Raw genomic sequence first — 21,626 nt, forward strand, 5'->3', positions numbered from 1 at the left:
TTATTCTGAGCACTGGAACTGTTGTAATTTATTTAGTTGTCACAGTGCTACGAGCTAGGTGTCCACTTAGTTCCCTTTTGCAGAAGTAAAGCTGAGATAAGAAGAAAGAGCCTGATCATCCGGCCCAGTGAGAAGAGATCGAGTGTGATTTAAGCTGAGTGTGGCAGGCTCTGAAGTTAACATTACCGTTCTCTCATTAATATTGGGGACCAATTCCTTCAAAACATGCTTTGAGCATGTGTAGGCTTGTTCTCTGATCATAGAACCAATTGGAACTGCACATGTGTTAGAAAAGCCAAGGCCATCACTCCTGGGTCACTCTTTTTCTCACTTCAAGTCTGCATGAGATATTGCAGAACTTGGTCTCCTGGTGAAATTTTATATATAATGTGTTATATAGATATATAGTAAGTATAATACGACTATATATACATCTATGCAATCTTTAATCTGGGACTCATGATTACTAAGAAATGCACCAGTGGCCTTCCTTGGGGACTCCTTGAAGTTAGTTGTTGGCTGCATTTTGTGAGCATGTGTATTTTTCTAAGGAAAGGCTTTGTAGTGTATATTGTGTTGTATACAATAAAACAGAAGTAAAGCTTAAGAAATTGTGAGAAATTCTAGATGTTAAAAGACTGAAATTGCTATGAACAATAGAGGCGGATAGAGCCTCTCGATGTCTGTGTGCTAGTGATCTGATAAAGTCCTGTCAAAAACAACTCACTTTTAAGAAAAATAGATCTTGTTTTTAAATTAGAAGTATTTTGTTATTTACACTCATACCTCAACTTAAAATTCACATCATCATCATTATTATTATTATTATTATTATTATTGTTGTTGTTATTATTTGGATTTACTTTGAGATACTTTCTTAAGGATAAAACTTGTCTTATTATGTCTGCCTTGTATTTTAGGGCCCAACCCTGGAAGAAAAGATGGACTATTTTCTGAGTCAACATTTAATTCACCACAGGGTGTAGCCATAATGAATAATGTCATCTATGTGGCAGATACTGAAAACCACCTTATCAGAAAGGTAATTTCTATTTTAAGAAATGTTTGAGTAGTCTGAGTGAAGAAAACTAGTATTTATTTGCAACATTAAATATTTAAAATGAGAACAAATACTTAAATAATTCTTTTTTTTTTTTTCTCATTCTGAGGCATACCAGTGCCCCCAAATGTTTTTTTTCCCCCTTGGGCCACACCTGTTTAATGCTCAGGGGTTACTCCTGGCTAAGCGCTCAGAAATTGCCCCTGGCTTGGGGGAACCATATGGAATGCTGGGATATTGAACCGCGATTCTGCCTTGGCTAGCACTTGCAAGGCAGACACCTTACCTCTAGTGCCACCTCACCGGCCCCAGAATTCTTATTCAGATTTGTTTTCAGGAGTTTCTTTATCTGGGTATCTTGTTTTTTCCGTCAGCCTGTATTTGTTGCAGAAAATATACTCTAAGACTTTGTAGCTAGAGTGCTGGGGCAATCTGGGAATGCTGTTGGGCTACTCCTGGTACTGCTCAGGGGTCACTCACTCCTCATAGTGTTAGGGGCAGCATGTGGTGCCTAATATTGAACCAAAGATGGCTGTGTGCAAAGTAGCCTGAACCCCTGTTCTATCTTTATAGCTATAACTTGTTTTTCTTTTCCCAAGTCTTTGTTTCAAGAACTATTTTAGAATTAAAAAAATAGATAAAATATAATCATACTTTATATATATATAATCTTTTGTGTTTTTAAGTCAACTTTTTTATATTTATCACATATATGTCTGCATAGTATTAAATTATAGAAGTACCTGATGGCTTTAAGCATTTCTTTTTGATTAATATATTATCAGGTATAATCACTGGTCTTTAAGTAACCTTCTCTTTTGAAAGTTCATCTAATGCATCCTACTTAAATAATAACTGTTGCAGATATATATTTTTTTCCTCACTGTTTGTTTATTTGATATTTATTTTCTCAGACATATAAGGGGAAAAAAAGCACAGATCGTATCATAATTTAAGCTTAGAATACCCTGAGAACATAACACAGGGCGTGGCCCATTGTATGTGTTCACTTGTATGAATTATATGTGAATAATTTCTGCTTAATGAAGCATTTTTGAATATGCATATTTTGCTAACATGAAAATGATATTTTTGAGGAGTTTTGTAAATTACAGCAAACTTATTCTTTGACAGTCTGGGAGGTTTTCTTCATGGATACAAATGTGCTAATCTAATGTGACTTCATTAACAATTTCCCTACTGTAGACAGAGCTCTTCTAGTTTATAGATAGAAATTAGGATTTCTTGACATATTGTTTGTAAAAATTTGATCTCTTTTAATTATTTTTCTATTTACACAGTATTTACTTTTCAGTGGCATAAATCCTTGAGGGACACAGCCTTGCATGAATTCTGTGTCCAAAGGTTTTAGCAAGAAGTTTGCTTTGGAATTCACTTCAGCCATTAGAAGAATTCAGTTTCATTTTGAACTTATTTTTTCAGTTTTGTATTTTGTTGGTTTTTGTGTGTTTACTTGCTACCTAGAAACAGGTCATTGTTTCTTGTATGTTCTCTTTCTGTTCTCTAGGCCTCTATAATTTGTCATGGTATCAGAAACCTTAACAAGATATTGAAGTAATGAGATCTGCAGCCTGCAGGCATTTAGGAAGCCCTTTAAAATTCATTATTTCTCTTGCTTTAGAATTTAATCTACTTTGGAATATTGGCTGCATTTCAAATACCTTTTAAATAGAATAATGACAAAAATTTTAGGTTACCTTAGCTTATTTATATGCTGTTTAATAGTTTAGTATCTTAAAAAATAGAAAGAAGGCTGATTTACCATTTCTTTCTCTTATAACATATGCATTCTTCTTTATCCCTACTCGTGTTTTCTGTCATTCCCTCTCCATAAATATATAACCATACTGACATGTTTAATTCATGTCTTTTTATTTGTAGATGACCTTGTAAAGCATATGTTTTTGTGTGTTTCAAATATTATTATGATATATTTTGCATAACATAGTTCACACATTTCAAATATATAAGTTCAGAAATTCCTAGTAAACTTAGCAAGTTGTACAACCATAACCATAGATCTTTTTTAGAACCTTTCCCTCTCTTCCCAGTAAAAACCCTCTTGCCTAGTTCTAGCCACTCGCTGGACCCATAGTGCTCTATCACTTAAGCCTCTTTTGAACTACAAAGGTGATAATCTAATGGCTGGTCATTTGTGGCTCACTTCTTTTTTTATATAATTGTTCCAGTGTCTCCTTCCGCTGGTGGTGGTAGAGTTGTGATGACCCAAGGTGGCAGGGCCTGTAGGGGCATGCTCAGTGCATGGATGATCAGGAAACAAAGGATGGAGTTCCCAGGTCTGCAGGGTCTGTGTCTCACCACTGAGCTGCTCCTGTGCCCCCCTGCAGGATAGTTCATCTGGGATGTAGCCTATCAACTGCCCTATTACTACTTTGTACTATATGCCTATGTCTTGCTGTGTTGCAATGTGTTGTACGGATATAGGACACATTTTGTTTCTCCAGTTTTTTTGTTTCCCAGGTTTTTTCCCCACATTTTGTTTCCCAGTTAACAGGCAATTAGGACATTTTCAATTTAGGGCTGTTATGATTCATTCAAATACAAGTTTTATGTTTGACATCACAATTTTATACCTAATATCTACTCCATAATATCTTTTGAATAGGTATTATTGAGCTAGTGTTCAATATTTTGTGTTTAACTCTTTTAGGAACTAATACATGATTTTCCACAGCACATACACATTTATACTTTTCTATGTGAGTTTCAGTTTTCCCTTATCACTGTTATTTGTTGTTTCCAATTTTAAAAAGGTTAGTATTGATTTATTTGTGTTTTTATTTGTGTTTGTTTGTTTGGGGGAGATTCCTTTCCAAGCAGTTTTCAGGGGGTGTGGAATCCATTGGTGAGTATCAGCTAATAGGACTTCCGAGCACAATGCCTTGGGGTGTTGGGGATGGAACCCTAGCACATGACCTACCTTTATACTTTCTCCCAGCCCCCTAGTTTCAGTTTTTAAGTCCGAGCAATCTGCCTAAGTGCCAAGTGGCCTCCTTTTATGACTTTGCTATTTCCCTAATGAGATCAAGTAAAGCATCTTTTTTCCTGTACAACTTCCTTTTAGAATGATCTATTCAAATTCCTGGGCCCGGAGAGATAGCACAGCGGCGTTTGCCTTGCAAGCAGCCGACCCAGGACCAAAGGTGGTTGGTTCGAATCCCGGTGTCCCATATGGTCCCCCGTGCCTACCAGGAGCTATTTCTGAGCAGACAGCCAGGAGTAACTCTTGAGCATCGCCGGGTGTGGCCCAAAACCCAAAACAAAACAAAACAAAACAAATTCCTTACCCCAAATTATTTTGTTTTTTCTTTGGTTGACATGCTTCCAATTTAGGACTCATACTTCTGTCAATGACCTCTATTTCCAACCCATCTCTTTAGGGGGGGATTAGCCATATCTTGTGGGACTCAGGGCTTACTTTTCACTTTGTGCTCAGGGAATCTTCTGGGGTGTCTTGGATCAAACCCCGGCCAGCCACTTGAAAGCAAATACCTGCCGGCTTTGCTATTCTCTTTCTCTATTTCTCTCTCTCTCTCTCTCTCTCTCTCTCTCTCTCTCTCTCTCTCTCTCTCTCTCTCTCTCTCTCTCTCTCTCTATTTCTCTCTCTCTATTTCTCTCTCTCTCTCCTCTCTCTCTCCTCTCTCCTCTCTCTCTCCTCTCTCTCTCCTCTCTCTCTCCTCTCTCCCCTCTCTCCTCTCTCCCCTCTCTCCTCTCTCCCCTCTCTCCCCTCTCTCCCCCCTCCCTCCCTCTCTTCCTTTCCCCCCTTTCCCCCCCTTTTTATTTATTTATTTTTTGGGTTTTTTGGGCCACACTCAGTTACGCTCAGGGGTTACTCCTAGCTATGCGTTCAGAAGTCACTCCTGGCTTGGGGGACCATATGGGACGCCGGGGGGATCGAACCGCGGTCCGTCCTAGGCTAGCGCAGGCAAGGCAGGCACCTAACCTCTAGGGCCACCTCTCCGGCCCCGATCTACCCCCCCCCCCCCTTTTTAAGTTGGGTTTATATTTTTCAATGTTAAGTTGGTTGGTAGAGTTCTATGTATATTCTCGGCATAAATGTCTTGCCCAGTGTATGATTTTCAGATACTTTCTCACATTCTGTTGGCTGTCCTTTCACTTTCTTAGTCATGTCTTTTAATGCACAAAAGTTTTAAACTTTGATGTTTCCCAATTTATCTTTTTTCTCATTGCTTATGTTTTTGGTGTCATGTAAGAGTTTATTGCCAAATCCAGATGTATTCCTGTGTTGAGTTTTATAGTTCTTGTTCTTAAGGAGAGGTCAATGTCTATCTTGGTTGATTCTTCCATGCGATATTAGGAAGAGGTGACTAACTTGATTCTTTAGCATATGGAAATTCAGTTTTCTCAGAGGCACTTATTAAAGACTTTTGTGTCCATTGAATAGTCCTGAAAACCTTACTAATTTATTAGGTAACATTGTTTATTGCTAGACTTCTTCAGTTTCATTGATATCTGTATATCCCTTATGCCATTACCACACTTTTTTTTTTTTTTTTTGGTGGGTTTTGGGTCACACTCAGCAGTGCTCAGGGGAAACTCCTGGCTCCATGCTCAGAAATTGCTCTTGGCAGGCACGGGGGGCCATATGGGACGCCGGGATTTGAACCGATGATCTTCTGCATGAAAGGCAAACGCCTTACCTCCATGCTATTTCTCCGGCCCCCATTACCACACTCTTGATTACCATAAAATCTCAATAAGTTTTATAATCAAGAAGTATAAATTACTACCACTTTCTTACTTTTTCAGTATTGTTTTGGCTCTTCTGGATTCCTTGCAATTCTGTATTTTAGGTTCACTATCTATTTCTACAAAAACTATGTATATATGTCAATTAAACCAAATGACAATTTTATCATTTTCTTTCCTATTTTTATACTTAATGCTGGTCAGAATCTCAGTTGCCCTTAAGCATTAGTTGTAATGGCATCTTATCATGCTCATAATCTTAAAGGTAAATATATTTTACCTCTTGGCTAAATAAATTTGGGGTAATAAATTTTTTTCAAATGTTAATATTTTTAGTTTTTGGGGAATAAGTGAATATGAAGAAGCATTCTGTTTATTATTATTTTGTTGTTATTTGAGGCCCCCGGTGATGCTGAGAGAATATCCTGGCTATGCTCTCAGAAATTGCTCCTGAATTAGGGGACCATATGGAACCCCGGGAGGAGGGGGAGTCAAACTGTGGTTTGTCCTAGGTTAGCTCATGCAAAGCAGATGCCCTACTGCTTGTGCCACCACTCTGGCCCCTCTATTATTAGTGAGAATTATTTCATTATAATTTTGTTAATAATTTTATTAGAAATTTGTTATATAAACTACCTATAGATCTAGAGTTATTGATATAATTTTTACCTCAGTGGGTTGATTTGTGATACAGTAATTGTTTTATGTTTAGTCATTTTTTAATATCTGGAATAAACCTTCCCTAATGGTTAAGTTTTCTTAAAAGTGACATTGGATTTAATTTTTCAAAATTATGTTTACTATTCACATCACATAAAAGGTAGTTTTGTATGTACAAGGGGTAATAGAAAAATGAACATAGGTTAGTTCAGAAACAGAAAACACATAGGTATATGTTGTTAAATACATAAGGTAAAATTTATACTTTGTATTTATTTTATATAAGTACTTAATAATCACATAAATAGTGTCCTTAAATATTAGTAGTTAAACTTACTTTTCAAAAAGCAGGGAGTGATTAGAAGAATCAAAGCAAACAAAAAACCCCACCTCTCTCCTGTTTCTAGGAGACCCATTTAAGCTCCAAAGATAAACATAGGCTCAAAGAAATATTATAATCAAAGGGAACCTAAAAGTGACAGGGACAGCTATATTTGTATCAGGTGAAATAGACCTCAAGCTAAAAAAAGAGGGTAAGAGGATAGATTCAGAATGAGTATTCAGAAAGAATCCTCATATGTTACATATCTACATCAGATGAAGAGTCATCAAAATACTTTAAAAATAATTATCAGTAGATTTACATATTAATAGCCACAATGAAAAACATTTTACAAAATGAGCAGAAGAGATGGCTAGATACTTCACCAAAGATTAAAAGGGCAAGTAAGCATGAAAAAAATGCTGTTTGATGAGATGGGTTTTGTGGAGCAGGGGAGCCCACATCTGTTGGTTCTAGGGCGACTATGCGTGCCAGGGATCCACATCAGAACTTCTACATCTAACACATATGCTCCAGGTTTTGAGCCATCTATCTCTCTAGTCTTCAAAAGTTTTCATTCTTATTTTTTTTCTCTTTGGTTTTTGGGTCACACCTAGCAGCGCTCAGGAGTTACTCCTGGCTCTGCACTCAGAAATCATTCCTGCCAGGCTTCCGGATCATATGGGATGCTGGGATTCGAACCACTGTCCTTCTGCATGCAAGGCAAATGCCCTACCTCCATGCTATCTCTCCGGCCCCAAGTTTTAATTCTTTTTTTTTTAATTGGTTTTTTTTTGGAGGGGGGGTCACACCCAGTGGCACTCAGAGGGTTACTCCTGGCTCTGCACTCGGAAATCACTCCTGGCAGGCACGAGGGACCATATGAGATGCCGGGATTCGAACCACTGTCTGTCCCAGATCAGCTGCTTGCAAGGCAAACACCCTACTGCTGTGCTCTCTCTCTGGCCCCAAAAGTTTTCATTCTTTAAATCATGAAAATGCAAATCAAACTGTAGTAAGATACTACCTTACACTTTTACAAATAGCCTCTATTTAAAAAGAACAAAAACAACAAATGCTGATGGGGATATGGAGAAAAAGGAACTGGAGTCATAGCTAAGGGTAATGGAAATGTATTCAGCCTCCATGGTGATAAATTTTAAAAATAGATTCTATCCTATGATCTATCTACCACTAATCAAAAATAGATATATCACTCACTGCAATTTTATTTACAATTTTATTTATGTAATAATTGGTAACAGTTCAAATGCCCAACAACATGTAAATATCTAGAGAAGATGTGATAAATACACAATGGTATGGTATTTAGTTATAGTAAAGGATTAAATTTTGTCATTTGCAACATAAAATATTGAATACTGAATGCAGCTGTAAGGACCATGTCTAACAAAATAATGGAAGCGAAAGAAAAGTACTGAATGATTTCACTTATTTGTGGGATATAATGATGAAATTGAACTCTAGAATACATAGCTGAGTGTTGCTAATTGGTTCAACACTTGGCTTGCATGAAAAGCCCTGGGTTTGACACCTGGCACTACAAAAACAAAAAGGGAATAAAGAACAAAACAATGTGACAAACAACCTAAAATAAATCCATAGATCGTGACAGCACAACTGAAGTTGCCTGAAGGAAAGAAGGAAGGGATGCATGGGTTGTTGTGGAGTGATCTTAGTACTTGGCAGGTGTGTCTGCTTTGTAGCATCCATTTGAAGAGGTATTAAAAGTTCTCTTAAAAAAGGTGTCACAAAATATTATCCTAGTAAAATAATAAATTCTAAAACATTTTCATTAATTAAAATAGTCTTATTTTCTTGTGCTCTTTTCATTAATTTTATAATCAAGTCTACCCTAACTTCATCATGTGAGCTAGTTAGTTTTCATTCTTGTGTGTGGGGGGGTGTTAAATAATTTGTCTAATGTAGGAATGAATCTTTTTAACTTTTTATTAAAACTCCCTGGTGATGTCTTTTTGCAAATAGAGTTTTCTATCATAACAACTTCTGCAGTACATATTTTAGTTGGCTATTTGATTAGTTAGTATTTTGGCTTGGGGCCACACCCAGCAGTGCTCAAGACTTATTCCTGGCTGTGTACTCAAGCAATCCTCCAGTTTTTTGGTTGTTGTTGTTGCTGCTGTTGTTGTTTTTGGTTTTGGGCCATACTTAAAGGTACTCAGGGCTTACTTCTGGCTCTGTACTCAAGAGTCACTCCTGGTGGGATTGGAGGACCAATATAGGATGCTGTGTATAAGGCAAGTATCTAACTTGTAGAGCACCGTGGTTACAAAAATGTTCATAATGGGGTTTCAGCCATAAAATGCACACTTTCCTGCAGGACTCATCTTTAGAACAATCTTTAGAGCAATAATAGCATTTGTTCCTTGCAGACTGAGTTTAATAAAAATAAGGGCCCAAATATATAGTTCAATGGTAAAGCTCACGCCTTATTTACATGAGTCCCCATGGTTTGATCCTTCATCCATAAAACTAAGGAAAAATATGAAGCAGAAGACATAGTAAATTCGCATTGTGCCCTGGCTCCCAGACTATGCAACAAAAATTAGAAATAATAGCATGAGGGCAGGTTACATTGATGAATGTTCTTCACAATATCAGCCAAAATTGAGTTTTTAAAAAAAAAATGCAAAGAGGATATTGCTAAAAATCAATGTAATCCATCATAGTACCAATAAAAGATAATACCTATATATCTTGCACAAGATCCAGAGAAACATCTAAAAATATTAATAGCTATTCCTGATAAAATGAGCAGTCCTGAAATGGAAGCAAATGTCTTCAGTATAACAAAGGATAGCTGTAGAATGTCTGTGGCTACACTTAATGCAAGATATTGACTCTTTTGTGAAGACTAGGAACAAACTAGGATCCTCACTTGTACTAGGCTTGTTCACCCGAGCCTCAACTATTGTAATTAAGGCAAGAACAAGAAATGGGTGTCATGCAGACTGAAAGAAAGAGGATTATACAGGCTTTTTTTCCAATGCTATGTCACATGCATAGAACATATAGAAATCTATGAAAAAAGCTTCTTAAGACCTATGAATGAATTTAAGAAGGTTATAGCATACAAGGTTAATAGTTTAAAAACTAGCTGTATTAGTAGCAGTCAGTTTGAAATTGGAATTTTCATTGCAATTAGAATTTAGTTTACAACAGCAAAAGACATAAAATTCTTAGAATAAATTTAGCAAAATACACAGGAGACCTGTATACTTCAAATGTAAAGATAAAATGGTTCCAGTGTTGAGTTGAATAATATTGATATTATGCTGTATCAGTTTTCTCCACATTAATTTCTTGACTCAGTGCAGTTTCATTAGGCTTTCTTTGTTAAATGTTGGCAAGCAGAATCTAAAATCTAATTATAATGTTTTAAGAAACTCCATGCGGTTTCCATTTATCTTGTTGCAAAACAAAGCATTGAAAACAGCTTAAAAACAAAATTAAAAGACTTAACTGATTTTAAAACTTAATATAGTGTTATATTGTTCAAGCAAGTGATATTTTTAATAAATTATATATTTATAAATATTTATATTTATATAAAATACACAGGATTCACCAGACACCAGAAAAATCAAAACCTGTCTTGTTCGGGGGAGGGAGGGTGAGGATACCATTTCCCACTGAGGGCAGTAATAATTGGGAAGAGGTGTGTGGGAATTTCATGGAATGGAAGTTTCTGTGCTTTAATCCCAGATGGGGCTACACAGGTTTGTTACATTTGTGAGGGTTTTGTGATGAAGATGAGTTCAGCACCGGTTGTAGTAGAGCCATAAGAGGAATGGGGAAGAAGAGACAGGTGGGAAATGAAGCTCCTGAGTTGTGTGCACATAAATAGGGTCACGCAGTATTTATGCTGAAGATACTTCCTATATCTGGCTAAAAGTTTTGATGTTCCAAAAGGACATAAACAGTGACATTGCGTAAACCACGGCTTTCCACAGATCGACTTAGACACGGAGATGGTGAGCACTGTAGCTGGCATTGGAGTTCAAGGGACTGATAAAGAGGGTGGAGCCAGTGGAGTACTGCAGCCTATTAGCTCCCCTTGGGATCTGGTTTTGGGAACATCAGGTATGTAACATGTTATTTTATTTTTACATACAGTTACTAATTTTAAGTACCCCCTCCCCATGACTGAGAGAGTCTATAGCTGAAACTTTTTATTTTAACACTTTCCCCTCCCCTACACACACACACACACACACACACACCTTTCTTTTATTTCGACTCCTTTCCCTGCTCTGGGAACCCTCTGACTGTATTCTCCCATCATAATCGGCTTAATGCTTTTGTGGGGTGGGGCAGAGGTTAAATTTTTTTTTTAATCTTCCAGATATAAGAAGAGCACTTGTCTTAATCTGACCTCACTTAGCTTGATGTGTCAAGGTCTATTCAGGAAGTTACAGAAGACTAGATTTTGCTTTACGTGGATGGATAATGTTTTGTTATAGCCACATAATCCACTACATTTTCTTTATTCATTTTTCCACTCAGGACACTTAGGGGACTTCACTTCTGTGTGTGTGTGTCTCAACTTGATACTGAGATTCAAACCCAGGGCTGAACTCACCACCTGCAAAGCATTCCCAGCCCCTGTATTAGACTTTTTGAGGAATTATCAGCTTTTCCATAGTGGCTGCACTAGGAATGTAGAAAAGAATTTATTTTTCTTCATATCCTTGCCCATACTTAGTATTCCTTATCTTTTTGACAGAATGACATGCCTGACAGGCATGAGGTGATCTCTCATAGGAATTTGATCTGCATTTGCCTTTAGCACCTGTTCTTGTATCTCTGAGCGAGCTGTGTGAAAAAATGTTTATTCAGACCTTCTGTTTATTAATCAGGTTGTTTGGATTTTGCTATTGAATTATCTAAGTAAATATATTTTTTATATTATCCCCTTACCAGATAGGTAATTTGCAAATATTTTCCTCCCAGTTGTTAAGTGGCTGCTTCTTCTTCTTCTTCTTCTTCTTCTTCTTCTTCTTCTTCTTCTTCTTCTTCTTCTTCTTCTTCTTCTTCTTCTTCTTCTTCTTCTTCTTCTTCTTCTTCTTCTTCTTCTTCTTCTTCTTCTTCTTCTTCTTCTTCTTCTTCTTCTTCTTCTTCTTCTTCTTCTTCTTCTTTTTTTGTTGTTGTTTGTTTGTTTGGTTTTTGGGCCATACCCTGTGATGCTCAGGGGTTTCTCCTGGCTATGTGCTTCGAAATTGCTCCTGGCTTGGGGGACCATATGGGACATCGGGGGATCGAACCAGGGTTCGTCCTAGGTCAGACGCGTGCAAGGCAAACACCTTACCATTGTGCCACCGCTCCAGCCCCCTGCCTTTTCTTATTGATGTTCCCTTTGCTGGGCAGAATTTTTTCAGTTTGAAGTAATTCCACTTTTTAATTTTTGCTTTGGGGACTTTAGCTTTTTTGGTGTAAAGTACAACTTTTAGAAGTTGTGTGAACAAGGTTTACGTTAAAATCTTTTATCTGGGGCCACAGCAATCTCACAGCTGGAAGGGTGCTTGCTTTGCAAGCCAGGAATAAGCCCTGAGCATTGCTGTGTGTGACCTCCCCAAAATATAATAAATATGAAAATAGAGTCTTTGATCTACTTTACTTTTATATGGCATAAATAATAAGGTAAAATTTACTTTAAATAAAAGTAAACTTTGTTAAATAAAAGTAAGTTTTTAAAATATGCTGAGACAGGCACTTAGATTTTTCCAGTTTTATTTTACTTGTTTACCTTTGGCTTAAGGTTTGTTAATTATATAAAGAGAAAGGCAGCAATAATATATACCAGAAGGAACCTTCAATATCATTTGTCACATTGTAATGTATGCATACTGCATTTTATAAGCAAAGTAGCTATACACATTTCATCTTGATGGCAGCTTCCAGTCAATGTAATTCTGAATATTTAATTGGAATAAATATAGCTTTAGTATTAATATGAATGTTTTAGAGATACGGCATTACTGCATTGTACATACCACCAAAGTTAGTGTCTCATCACTGTCCCTGGGCCTTGTCCGACCCACAACAGAATCAGAATCAGAGTTACAGAGCTTCAGAAGAACATTCATGAACATAGTAGTAGAAAAGACCCTTTGTATATACTGTAACTTGAAAAAGAAATCTAATAGCAGCTGATATACATACATATATATATCTGTGTGTGTGTATATATATATCTATTGGGCCACACCCCGTGATGCTCATGGGTTACTCCTGACTTATGCGCTTAGAAATTGTTCCTGGCTTGGGGGGACCATATGAGATGCTGGGGGATCGAACCAGGTCCGTCCTAGATTGGCTGTGTGCAAAGCAAATGCCCTACCACTGTGCTATCACTCTGGTCCCAATATATTTTTTAAGATTATTAAACTTTATCTTGAAATATGGCAGCTTCTTTTGAGCAGTTGGGAAAAGAAACAATAAAACTTTCATCTCCTTTACATTTTTACTACCTAAAATGATTGATTAAATGATAACCCAGGAGCATTTGTCCTCTTATTTTCAATTGATTCTCTGGGGTTTGAGATGGTTATCTGTATTGCTGATAAATAAAAGACAAATAATAAAATAGATTAAAAATGGAATCTGGGACTTGATGAGTTTTTATAGAATCAACTTAGTTGAAAAGCTTTCTATTTGTGCTAATTTTCTATTATGAAGTCATTTTGGTTATAATTCAAAGATGTTAGTTTTTTTCTATTGCAATTAACTTTTGATAAAACTTGTGATATTCACAAGTTAACTTAATGAACTTCTGCCTATATTATTAATGCATGTATGCTATGTATAAATAAGCTTGTCTATTTTGTGTGAGTTATTTTCGAGAACTCCATTTTTGGAATTCCTTGTCCCGATAATCCTAAGTTATTTTGGTGGCTCACAAGGGGATGGGATAGAGAAAGAGAAGGAGACTGTGTCTTCTCTTCCAGTCACCAGGGGATAGATTCCATGCCGAGAATTTAAAAGTAACAATAAAGCCAACTACAGCTCAGTTTTTCTTTTTATCACCTTGTAGCAGCAATTCTAAATAATTTAAGTTAAAAATAAGCCACCAGGATTTCACACTTCTGCTTCTTGGCTTTTGGTAAATAATTTTTGGTAAACTACTTATATATAAACTTTAGATAGAAAAACAGTCTAGAATGATATTTCTCAACCTTTTCCTGAATCTGGCACCCTTCTTACCTTATCTTCTTCCTGTGTGCCTCCCATCCTACCAATTGGACCTCCAGTCTATTTCTGCAGGTCTCCATCATTTATACAGTTTTCCCCTTGAAATATCCTGGGGGACCCCAAAGGAGCAATAGGACCCCCAGTAGAGAAATGGCTGGTCTAAACATTACCAATAAAATAGAACAGAAGAAAAACATTTGTGCCCATAGTATGTAAGTCCTAGTGATGATCAGTTGTTGGCGTTTATATGAGTAACTTCTAACCTCTGCTCACTGTACATGGCCATAATAACATGGTTATCTGTATCGCCACAATGTGTCCTTAGAAGTCATCTCCAGCCAATTACAGATCTAAACCTTTATCTCTCACTCACATGTAGAGTTGGGGTTCAGGTCATGAAGGCTGAGCCTTGGGTTCTGTGTTCCACTAGGGGCTAACATTTGCCCTCAGTTGTTTCCCATCCTTCTTAAACCTATATCTTTCTGAGTAATATTCGTTTTTCTTTTCTTCATGAATTTGCATGTCATCCTTGCGCAGGGGCCATGCTAATCTTCTCTATCATTCCAATTTTAGTATATGTGCTGCCAAAGCGAACACTTTCTGAGTAATATTCTTTTGGCAAAAGGCAGGAACACTAAGGAGTTAGCATTTACACACATTTTGAACTTTTGTTAGGATTGCAATGACTTACTTGTTACTATTGATGAAGCAGATCACATAACTAAACACATAAGTCCTGGGCCAGATGCATAGACTTTGCCTCCATTTAGGTCATAGTATCTATCTATCTATCTATCTATCTATCTATCTATCTATCTATCTATCTATCTATCTATCTATCTATCTATCATCTATCATCTATACATATATATGTATATGTATATATACATACACATATATAGATATAGATATATATACCTATACGTAGGTATATATATTTTATATATATCTACATCCATAGGGGTGTGGATGTAAACTGCTATTACATAAGCATAACGGATTGAGAATAGTATGTACTTCAATCTGTCACATATGTCACCATTTACATTCGTTTAAAACAGCATGCACTTAGCTGTTTTATATATTTTAAAATGATCGAAAATATTTAGGTCTAGAATACTTAAATATTGTTCTAGGCCTAAATATTTTCTATCATTTTCATGTCAGAAATTCTGGTTATTTCATAGCACAAATGCATCCAAATTACACTTCAAGGGAATCCTGTGGACAAATGAGATTTCAACTCCCATTTGGCTGGTTTGTTTGCTACTTGACACTTATTTGTGGTTCTGGTTTTTTGTTTTGGGATCACACCCAGCAATGCTCAAGGTTTTTTTTCTGGCTCTGTTCATAGGAGTCTCCCTCCTGGTGGTGCTCATGGAAGCATATGAATGGGAATCAAATTTGGGCCGGCCATGTGCAAGGCAAACATCCGCCCACTGTAATATCGCTGTAACCCCTTGATTGGGTTTTTATTAAGCACAATTTTTAGGAAAGGATGAGTCCTCCTTTAGCTCAGCAAGATCACTTTGAGTTTACGAATTTGCATTTAACTTGTGTTAAAAATAACTCCCCTCCAGGTATTTGGCCCAAGGAGTAATCTTGAGTGCACTTAAGCATAACACCTTTCAAGTGCTGGCTAAGAGAAATAGTTTACAAAGAGTGGATAAAGGGCCTATAATGACAATGATGACTTTAGCCTAAGAATTTTTAATCCTTTCAAAATTTTTTTTCCTTTTACACAGTGTGATATACAAAATTGTTTTGGTATGGTCATGCATAAAAATTCCAGCAGTACACTCCCTGCCTGAGAACCTATCTCCCTCTACCATAGGTCTAAAGCATTCTTTAAATTTTTTATATTATAATATTTGTATAATAATGATTTACCAAGTTGTTCATAATGCAGATGTTAAAGGTATTAAATATTCAAACACCAATCCCACCATCTATGAAAACCTTCCCTTTTTCAGTGTCCCACTTTCCTACTCACCATCCTAGCCTGCCCTTTTGCAGACACAAATTTACTTCATAATATTTGTTACAGTGCAAAGGCAGATGGAACTATCAAAACTTCGACCAACAAAGATCAACTTGAATTAATTTTTATCTCTCTCCATGGTGTTACTAAAGTCAGTGTCTAAGGTTTTATAGGGCGGTGATTGGTGCTAGCTGAGCTTTTTTTTTTATTATTACTGTATAGGCTCACTGAGTTTGAACTATGTAAATGTTCATCATATTTCCTGTGATCTACTTGGCTGGCACTAATGAAATTTTTAGGTGTCACATGGTTGCAGTGATGTGGTCCAGGATCTATAAAATCTGAAACAAAGTTGGTGGCTTGGCAATTTGATACAGTTATGTTGTGAAGCTGGGCCATTCCTGTCAGAGGCTGTAGGCTATATATATACCCTAAAAATGTGAATGCTCTGTTTGTTTGGGGGCTAAACTGGTGGCACTCAAGCGTTACTCCTGGCTCTGCACTCAAATCACTCCTGGCAGGCTCTGGGGATCATATGGAATGTCAGGGATTGAACCAGGGTCAGCTGCATGCAAAGCAAACTCCACTGTGTTATTGCTCTGGCCTCTGAATGTACTTTTTTTTGTTTGTTTGTTTTTTGGGCCACACCCGGTGGTGCTCAGGGGTTACTCCTGGCTGTCTGCTCAGAAATAGCTCCTGGCAGGCACGGGGGACCATATGGGACACCGGGATTCGAACCAACCATCTTTGGTCCTGGATAGGCTGCTTGCAAGGCAAACACCGCTGTGCTATCTCTCCGGGCCCTGAATGTACGTTTTTAAGACATCCATAACTGGGCTGCTGTGGTTTCATGCAGAAAGGGAACTGAACTGCCACCATTCTGAGATTGTCCAAGACATTCTTGGTTCAGTTGTATGATGTACTTATTTAGAGTTGGCAGAAATTCTATTTAAGATTTGATAAAATTGGTCAGATTCCCATTAGTGGTACTTGTTGCTGTATCACTACATGATTGATTGGTAATTTCCTATCTTCATATTAATTTATTTTTATTAAGTATCAGGTTTTATTAAGTGTCTTTAACACAAATTGTAGCTCTGGTGTCAATGCATTAAGCCTTTTAATAAATTGAGTATCATACTGGATTGTGCTCGCATTGATTGCTTGAAAATTTAGAGACAAGTTATCTTCATTTTAAAAGTAAAATAGATTAATTTACTTATTTATTGCTTGTGGGGTAGTTATCTCTGGCTGTGCTTCAAGTTTATCTCTTGGCTCTGCTCAAGGATCACTCCTGTAGGAGTTGGGGGAATATATGGGATGCTGATGATCAAACTCATATAATAGACATCTAAGACAAGCCCCTTACTTTCTGTATTATATTTCCAGCCCCAGTATGAATTTCCTTTCTTCTTTCTTTCCTTCCTTCTTTCTTTCTTTCTTTCTTTCTTTCTTTCTTTCTTTCTTTCTTTCTTTCTTTCTTTCTTTCTTTCTTTCTTTCTTTCTTTCTTTCTTTCTTTCTTTCTTTCTTTCTTTCTTTCTTTCTTTCTTTCTTTCTCTCTTTCTTTCTCTCTCTCTCTCTCTCTCCCTCCCTCCCTCCCTCCCTCCCTCCCTCCCTCCCTCCCTCCCTCCCTCCCTCCCTCCCTCCCTCCCTCCTTCCTTCCTTCCTTCCTTCCTTCCTTCCTTCCTTCCTTCCTTCCTTCCTTCCTTCCTTCCTTCCTTCCTTCCTTCCTTCCTTCCTTCCTTCCTTCCTTCCTTTCTTTCTTTCGGAGAGATAGCACAGCGGTGTTTGCCTTGCAAGCAGCCGATCCAAAGGTGGTTGGTTCGAATCCCGATGTCCCATATGGTCCCCCATGCCTGCCAGGAGCTATTTCTGAGCAGACAGCCAGGAATAACCCCTGAGCACCGCCGGGTGTGGCCCAAAAACCAAAAAGAAAAAAAAAAGAAAAGAAAAGAAAGAATGGGACCAGAGTGCTAATACAGGCTGGTAAGATGCTTCCCTTGCATGCAGACAAAGTTCTCCTGAGAACCACCAGGGGTCGCTACTGAGCACAGAGCCAAGAATAGCTCCTGAGAACTTTGAAGTGTGGCCCAAAACTTAGAACAGCTCTATCTTTTTTACCCTGTTTACCTATTGCTTTCATGTTATTATTTTAAATGAATAGTATTAGGGTTTTGTTTCTTTGTAAGCCCTCTCAATTCTTTGTAATAACAGTTGAAGAAAATGAATACAGTAGAATCCTTCACTCATGTGACTGGATATAATTGGTCCATATTTTAAAAAATGATTAAATATGGGGTTCTTCAGTAGTGTCTTTATTATTTTAATTTGAAATATGAGTATGAGGAGCAGGGACAGCCTACAAAGTATTAGCATTCATGATGGTATGTATCTAAAACATTAATATTAATGGCATCAAAATATCATGATACCTTCTATTTTCAAAACACAAAAACATTAAAAGGATATATATATATATGTATGCCTATGCTAATTGCTGCACTTCATACAATAGCCAAAATATGGAAGCAATCCACATACCCAAATACGATGAATCAATCAAGAGGTTATGGCCTATCTACACAATGGAATACAGTGCAGCTCTTAAAAAGAACAAAACCAGGCAATGTGAGCAACATGGATAGAGTTAGAGGAGATCATGCTGAGTAAAGTTAGTCGGAGGACAGGGATAGATAGATATACAATGATCTATGTCATACGTGGACGTTCAAGATACACAGTAAGATAGCAACAAAGAACCAAAGGCGACACAATGGAAGAACTGAGCCACAAACTGGAGCTGGTGGCCAGGGACGGAGTGAAAGGGAGGAGCATTGAGGTCCTCTGGTGTCACCACTAGTGATAGATATGGTGCTGGCTTATGTGCAGGATAAACCATTATTGACAATAATGTGAGGCACAGACTCAATTTTTTTTTTAAATCATGATACCCTAAAAAAGTGAATGTACTTTTTGTTGGTTTGTATTGAGGCTAAACCAGCAGTGCTCAGGGGTTACTCCAGGCTCTGCACTCAGAAATCACTCTTGGAAGGCTCTGGGGCCTTTTGTAATGCCAGGGATTGAACCAGGGTCAGCTGCATGCAAAGCAGACACCTTACCTGCTGTGTTATCGCTCCAGCCTCTGAATGTACTTTTTTGTTTGTTTTTTTTTAATCGAGTGATAAAGCTCTCTAAAAATTAGCTGTGTACTAAGGCCTGGAGCTTCTGAATGTACGTTTTTAAACCAGACTTTTGGTGTGAAACTAGTCATTCTCTTCAAGTGGTTCTTGGTTATCTTTGTGCTACTCAAAATAGGGCGTTTCAATTTCCCTAAACTGCAATGAGAATTTTAAAACACCTGCAGAGAAACCTAAGACTAAAAATTTTTAGGCTCATCTTTCCATGCTGTGTCAGAGATCTTTCACAGACATATTCAACTTTGTTTTCCTAGAAGCAGTTTCCTTTTTGGTTTCATTTTGAACTGATATATATATATAAATTACATCAAATGCAAAACTTGTTTAAACATATGTGGAAATATATACAACTTGAAGGGAAATGAAGCTGGGGGGGGGGATACTTCTTTCAGATACATTTTTGAACACTAAATATTTCAGAGAATATCTGAGTCTATCTCTGAAATCCCACCAGGATTAGGAAGTTGCTATAGGACAAGGTTATATGAAGGGAAATACAAAAAATAGGGAAGTGTGTGACATCCTTTTACATTAGGCTCTTCTGCAAGGTAAGTAATAGACCTTCGGATTCCTATGGCTGTGGGGATGGGAATTCAGCTGGAGGAGTTTGTTGACTGAGAAAGGAAGTTGCAAGAGAGACAGACCTGCAGCACGATTTTTAAATAGCAAGTTCAGTAGCAAGCAAGATGAATTATACAGTGGGATGTCACTCAGAAATGGTAACGATTAACAAGAAAAGAAAAGAAAAACAAACCAAGTTTTTAGACTGGTGGCTCCTTCCAGAGGAAAGGGATTATGATCATAGGATAGGGGTACATGAGTTTTTCAACTAATGTTCTCTTTCATGGCTTGGGTAGTGTGCATATGGAATCTTTAAATTTTTTAAGCTTATATAACGTGTATATTTGTTTAATTAAAATTAAACCTTCAGGGCTGGAGACATAGCATGGAGTAAGGCATTTGCCTTGCATGCAGAAGGACGGTGGTTCGAATCCTGGCATCTCATATGGTCCCCTGAGCCTGCTAGGAGCGATTTCTGAGCGGAGAGCCAGAAATAACCCCTGAGCGCTGCTGGGTATGACCCAACAACCCCCCCCCCCCCGAAAATTAAACCCTCAAAAGAAAATAGATCAGATAAAGAGAAGGAAAAACAATGACAGGCTGTCTCATCCAGAGACCTGATTAAGAAACAGCCTACTTCAAGGGAAGTAGACTTGAAATAGCTCTAATTGTTTTCATTATACATGTAATATGCAAAAGCATGTATCACATTTAATTAACGAGTAGTCTGATTATGTCACACAGTCCATGAAAGCATAAAAATAAAGCAATTTGTACAAAAATGATTGTTCCCTGTTGGTTCATTTCTGATGATCATTCTAAATATGGTCAGCCTTTGGCGAGGTACTAAAAACAGTTCCTAACTACAATAAATTCATTCTTTTAAGCAGAAACACAGCTTTGTTTTTAAGATTTGAATTAAATCTGTTAACAGATTCCATTTATGCTAGAAAGTGGCTTGAGAGGTTTTCTATCACAGTGGTTAAAAACACACACACACAATAATTTTTCAAAGTACCTTAGGCTTGACTTTATTCAGAGTCATTAAAAAAACATTTAAAATATTTTTAAGCTGGGCTGGTGCAATAGCACAGCGGTAGGATGTTTGCCTTACATGCAGCCAACCCAGAACCAACCTGGGTTCAATTCCCAACATCCCATATGGTCTCCCTGAACCTGCCAGGAGCGATTTCTGAGCACAGAGCCAGGAGTAATCCTTAAGCACTACCAGGTGTGGCCCAAAACCAAAAAAAATTTTAAGGGATAATGTACTTAAATTCTTGACCACATTCTATGACCAAATGTACTTTAACAGATTACCTTCTTTGGCCAGCATTTTATTTAGATAGGAATTTAGCTGTTCTTATACTACTTTTAATGATTGAAATGTAGGCTAGACTGAAAGCTGGTACTTATGTGCTTAGGTAATAAGCTTCTGTGACTTCCATTACTAGGCTCTAAAATAGCATGGGATATTTTAACTTCCAATAACAATACCAAATTTTATACACCATGACTTAAAAAGATGTTTTTCATAATTTACAAAATCGACCTTCCATTTTATTAGTGTCCAACGAGTTGAAATAAGCAAAACAAAGTCTTGTAACCCTTTCTACATTCAGGGCATAAAAAGTTTAGTCACGGGGCCGGAGAGATAGCATGGAGGTAAGGCGTTTGCCTTTCATGCAGAAGGTTATCGGTTCGAATCCCGGCGTCCCATATGGTCCCCCGTGCCTGCCAGGAGCAATTTCTGAGCATGGAGCCAGGAATAACCCCTGAGCACTGCCGGGTGTGACCCAAAAACCACCAAAAAAAAAAAGTTTAGTCACTCCCCCAGATTCTCCCAACCCTTTGTTAGT

At 37.4% G+C, this 21,626-nt stretch overlaps 1 protein-coding gene and 1 non-coding gene across 2 annotated transcripts in view; one reads left to right on the forward strand and one right to left on the reverse strand.

The window, feature by feature from the left end:
- The window catches only part of NHLRC2 (NHL repeat containing 2), a 58,882-nt gene that overhangs the window by 18,872 nt on the left and 18,384 nt on the right, over nt 1–21,626 (forward strand). Inside the window, exons 4-5 of the mRNA XM_049764442.1 lie at nt 921–1,042; nt 10,790–10,919. Of these exons, the coding sequence (XP_049620399.1) occupies nt 921–1,042; nt 10,790–10,919 (252 nt within the window). The remainder of the gene's footprint in view (nt 1–920; nt 1,043–10,789; nt 10,920–21,626) is intronic.
- Nucleotides 14,517–14,624, reverse strand: LOC125995426 (U6 spliceosomal RNA). Its single transcript, XR_007490959.1, has one exon. It is a non-coding gene; the product is annotated as a U6 spliceosomal RNA (small nuclear RNA).

Source organism: Suncus etruscus, chromosome 17, assembly GCF_024139225.1.
Source record: "Suncus etruscus isolate mSunEtr1 chromosome 17, mSunEtr1.pri.cur, whole genome shotgun sequence".
Classification (NCBI taxonomy): Eukaryota; Metazoa; Chordata; class Mammalia; order Eulipotyphla; family Soricidae; genus Suncus; species Suncus etruscus.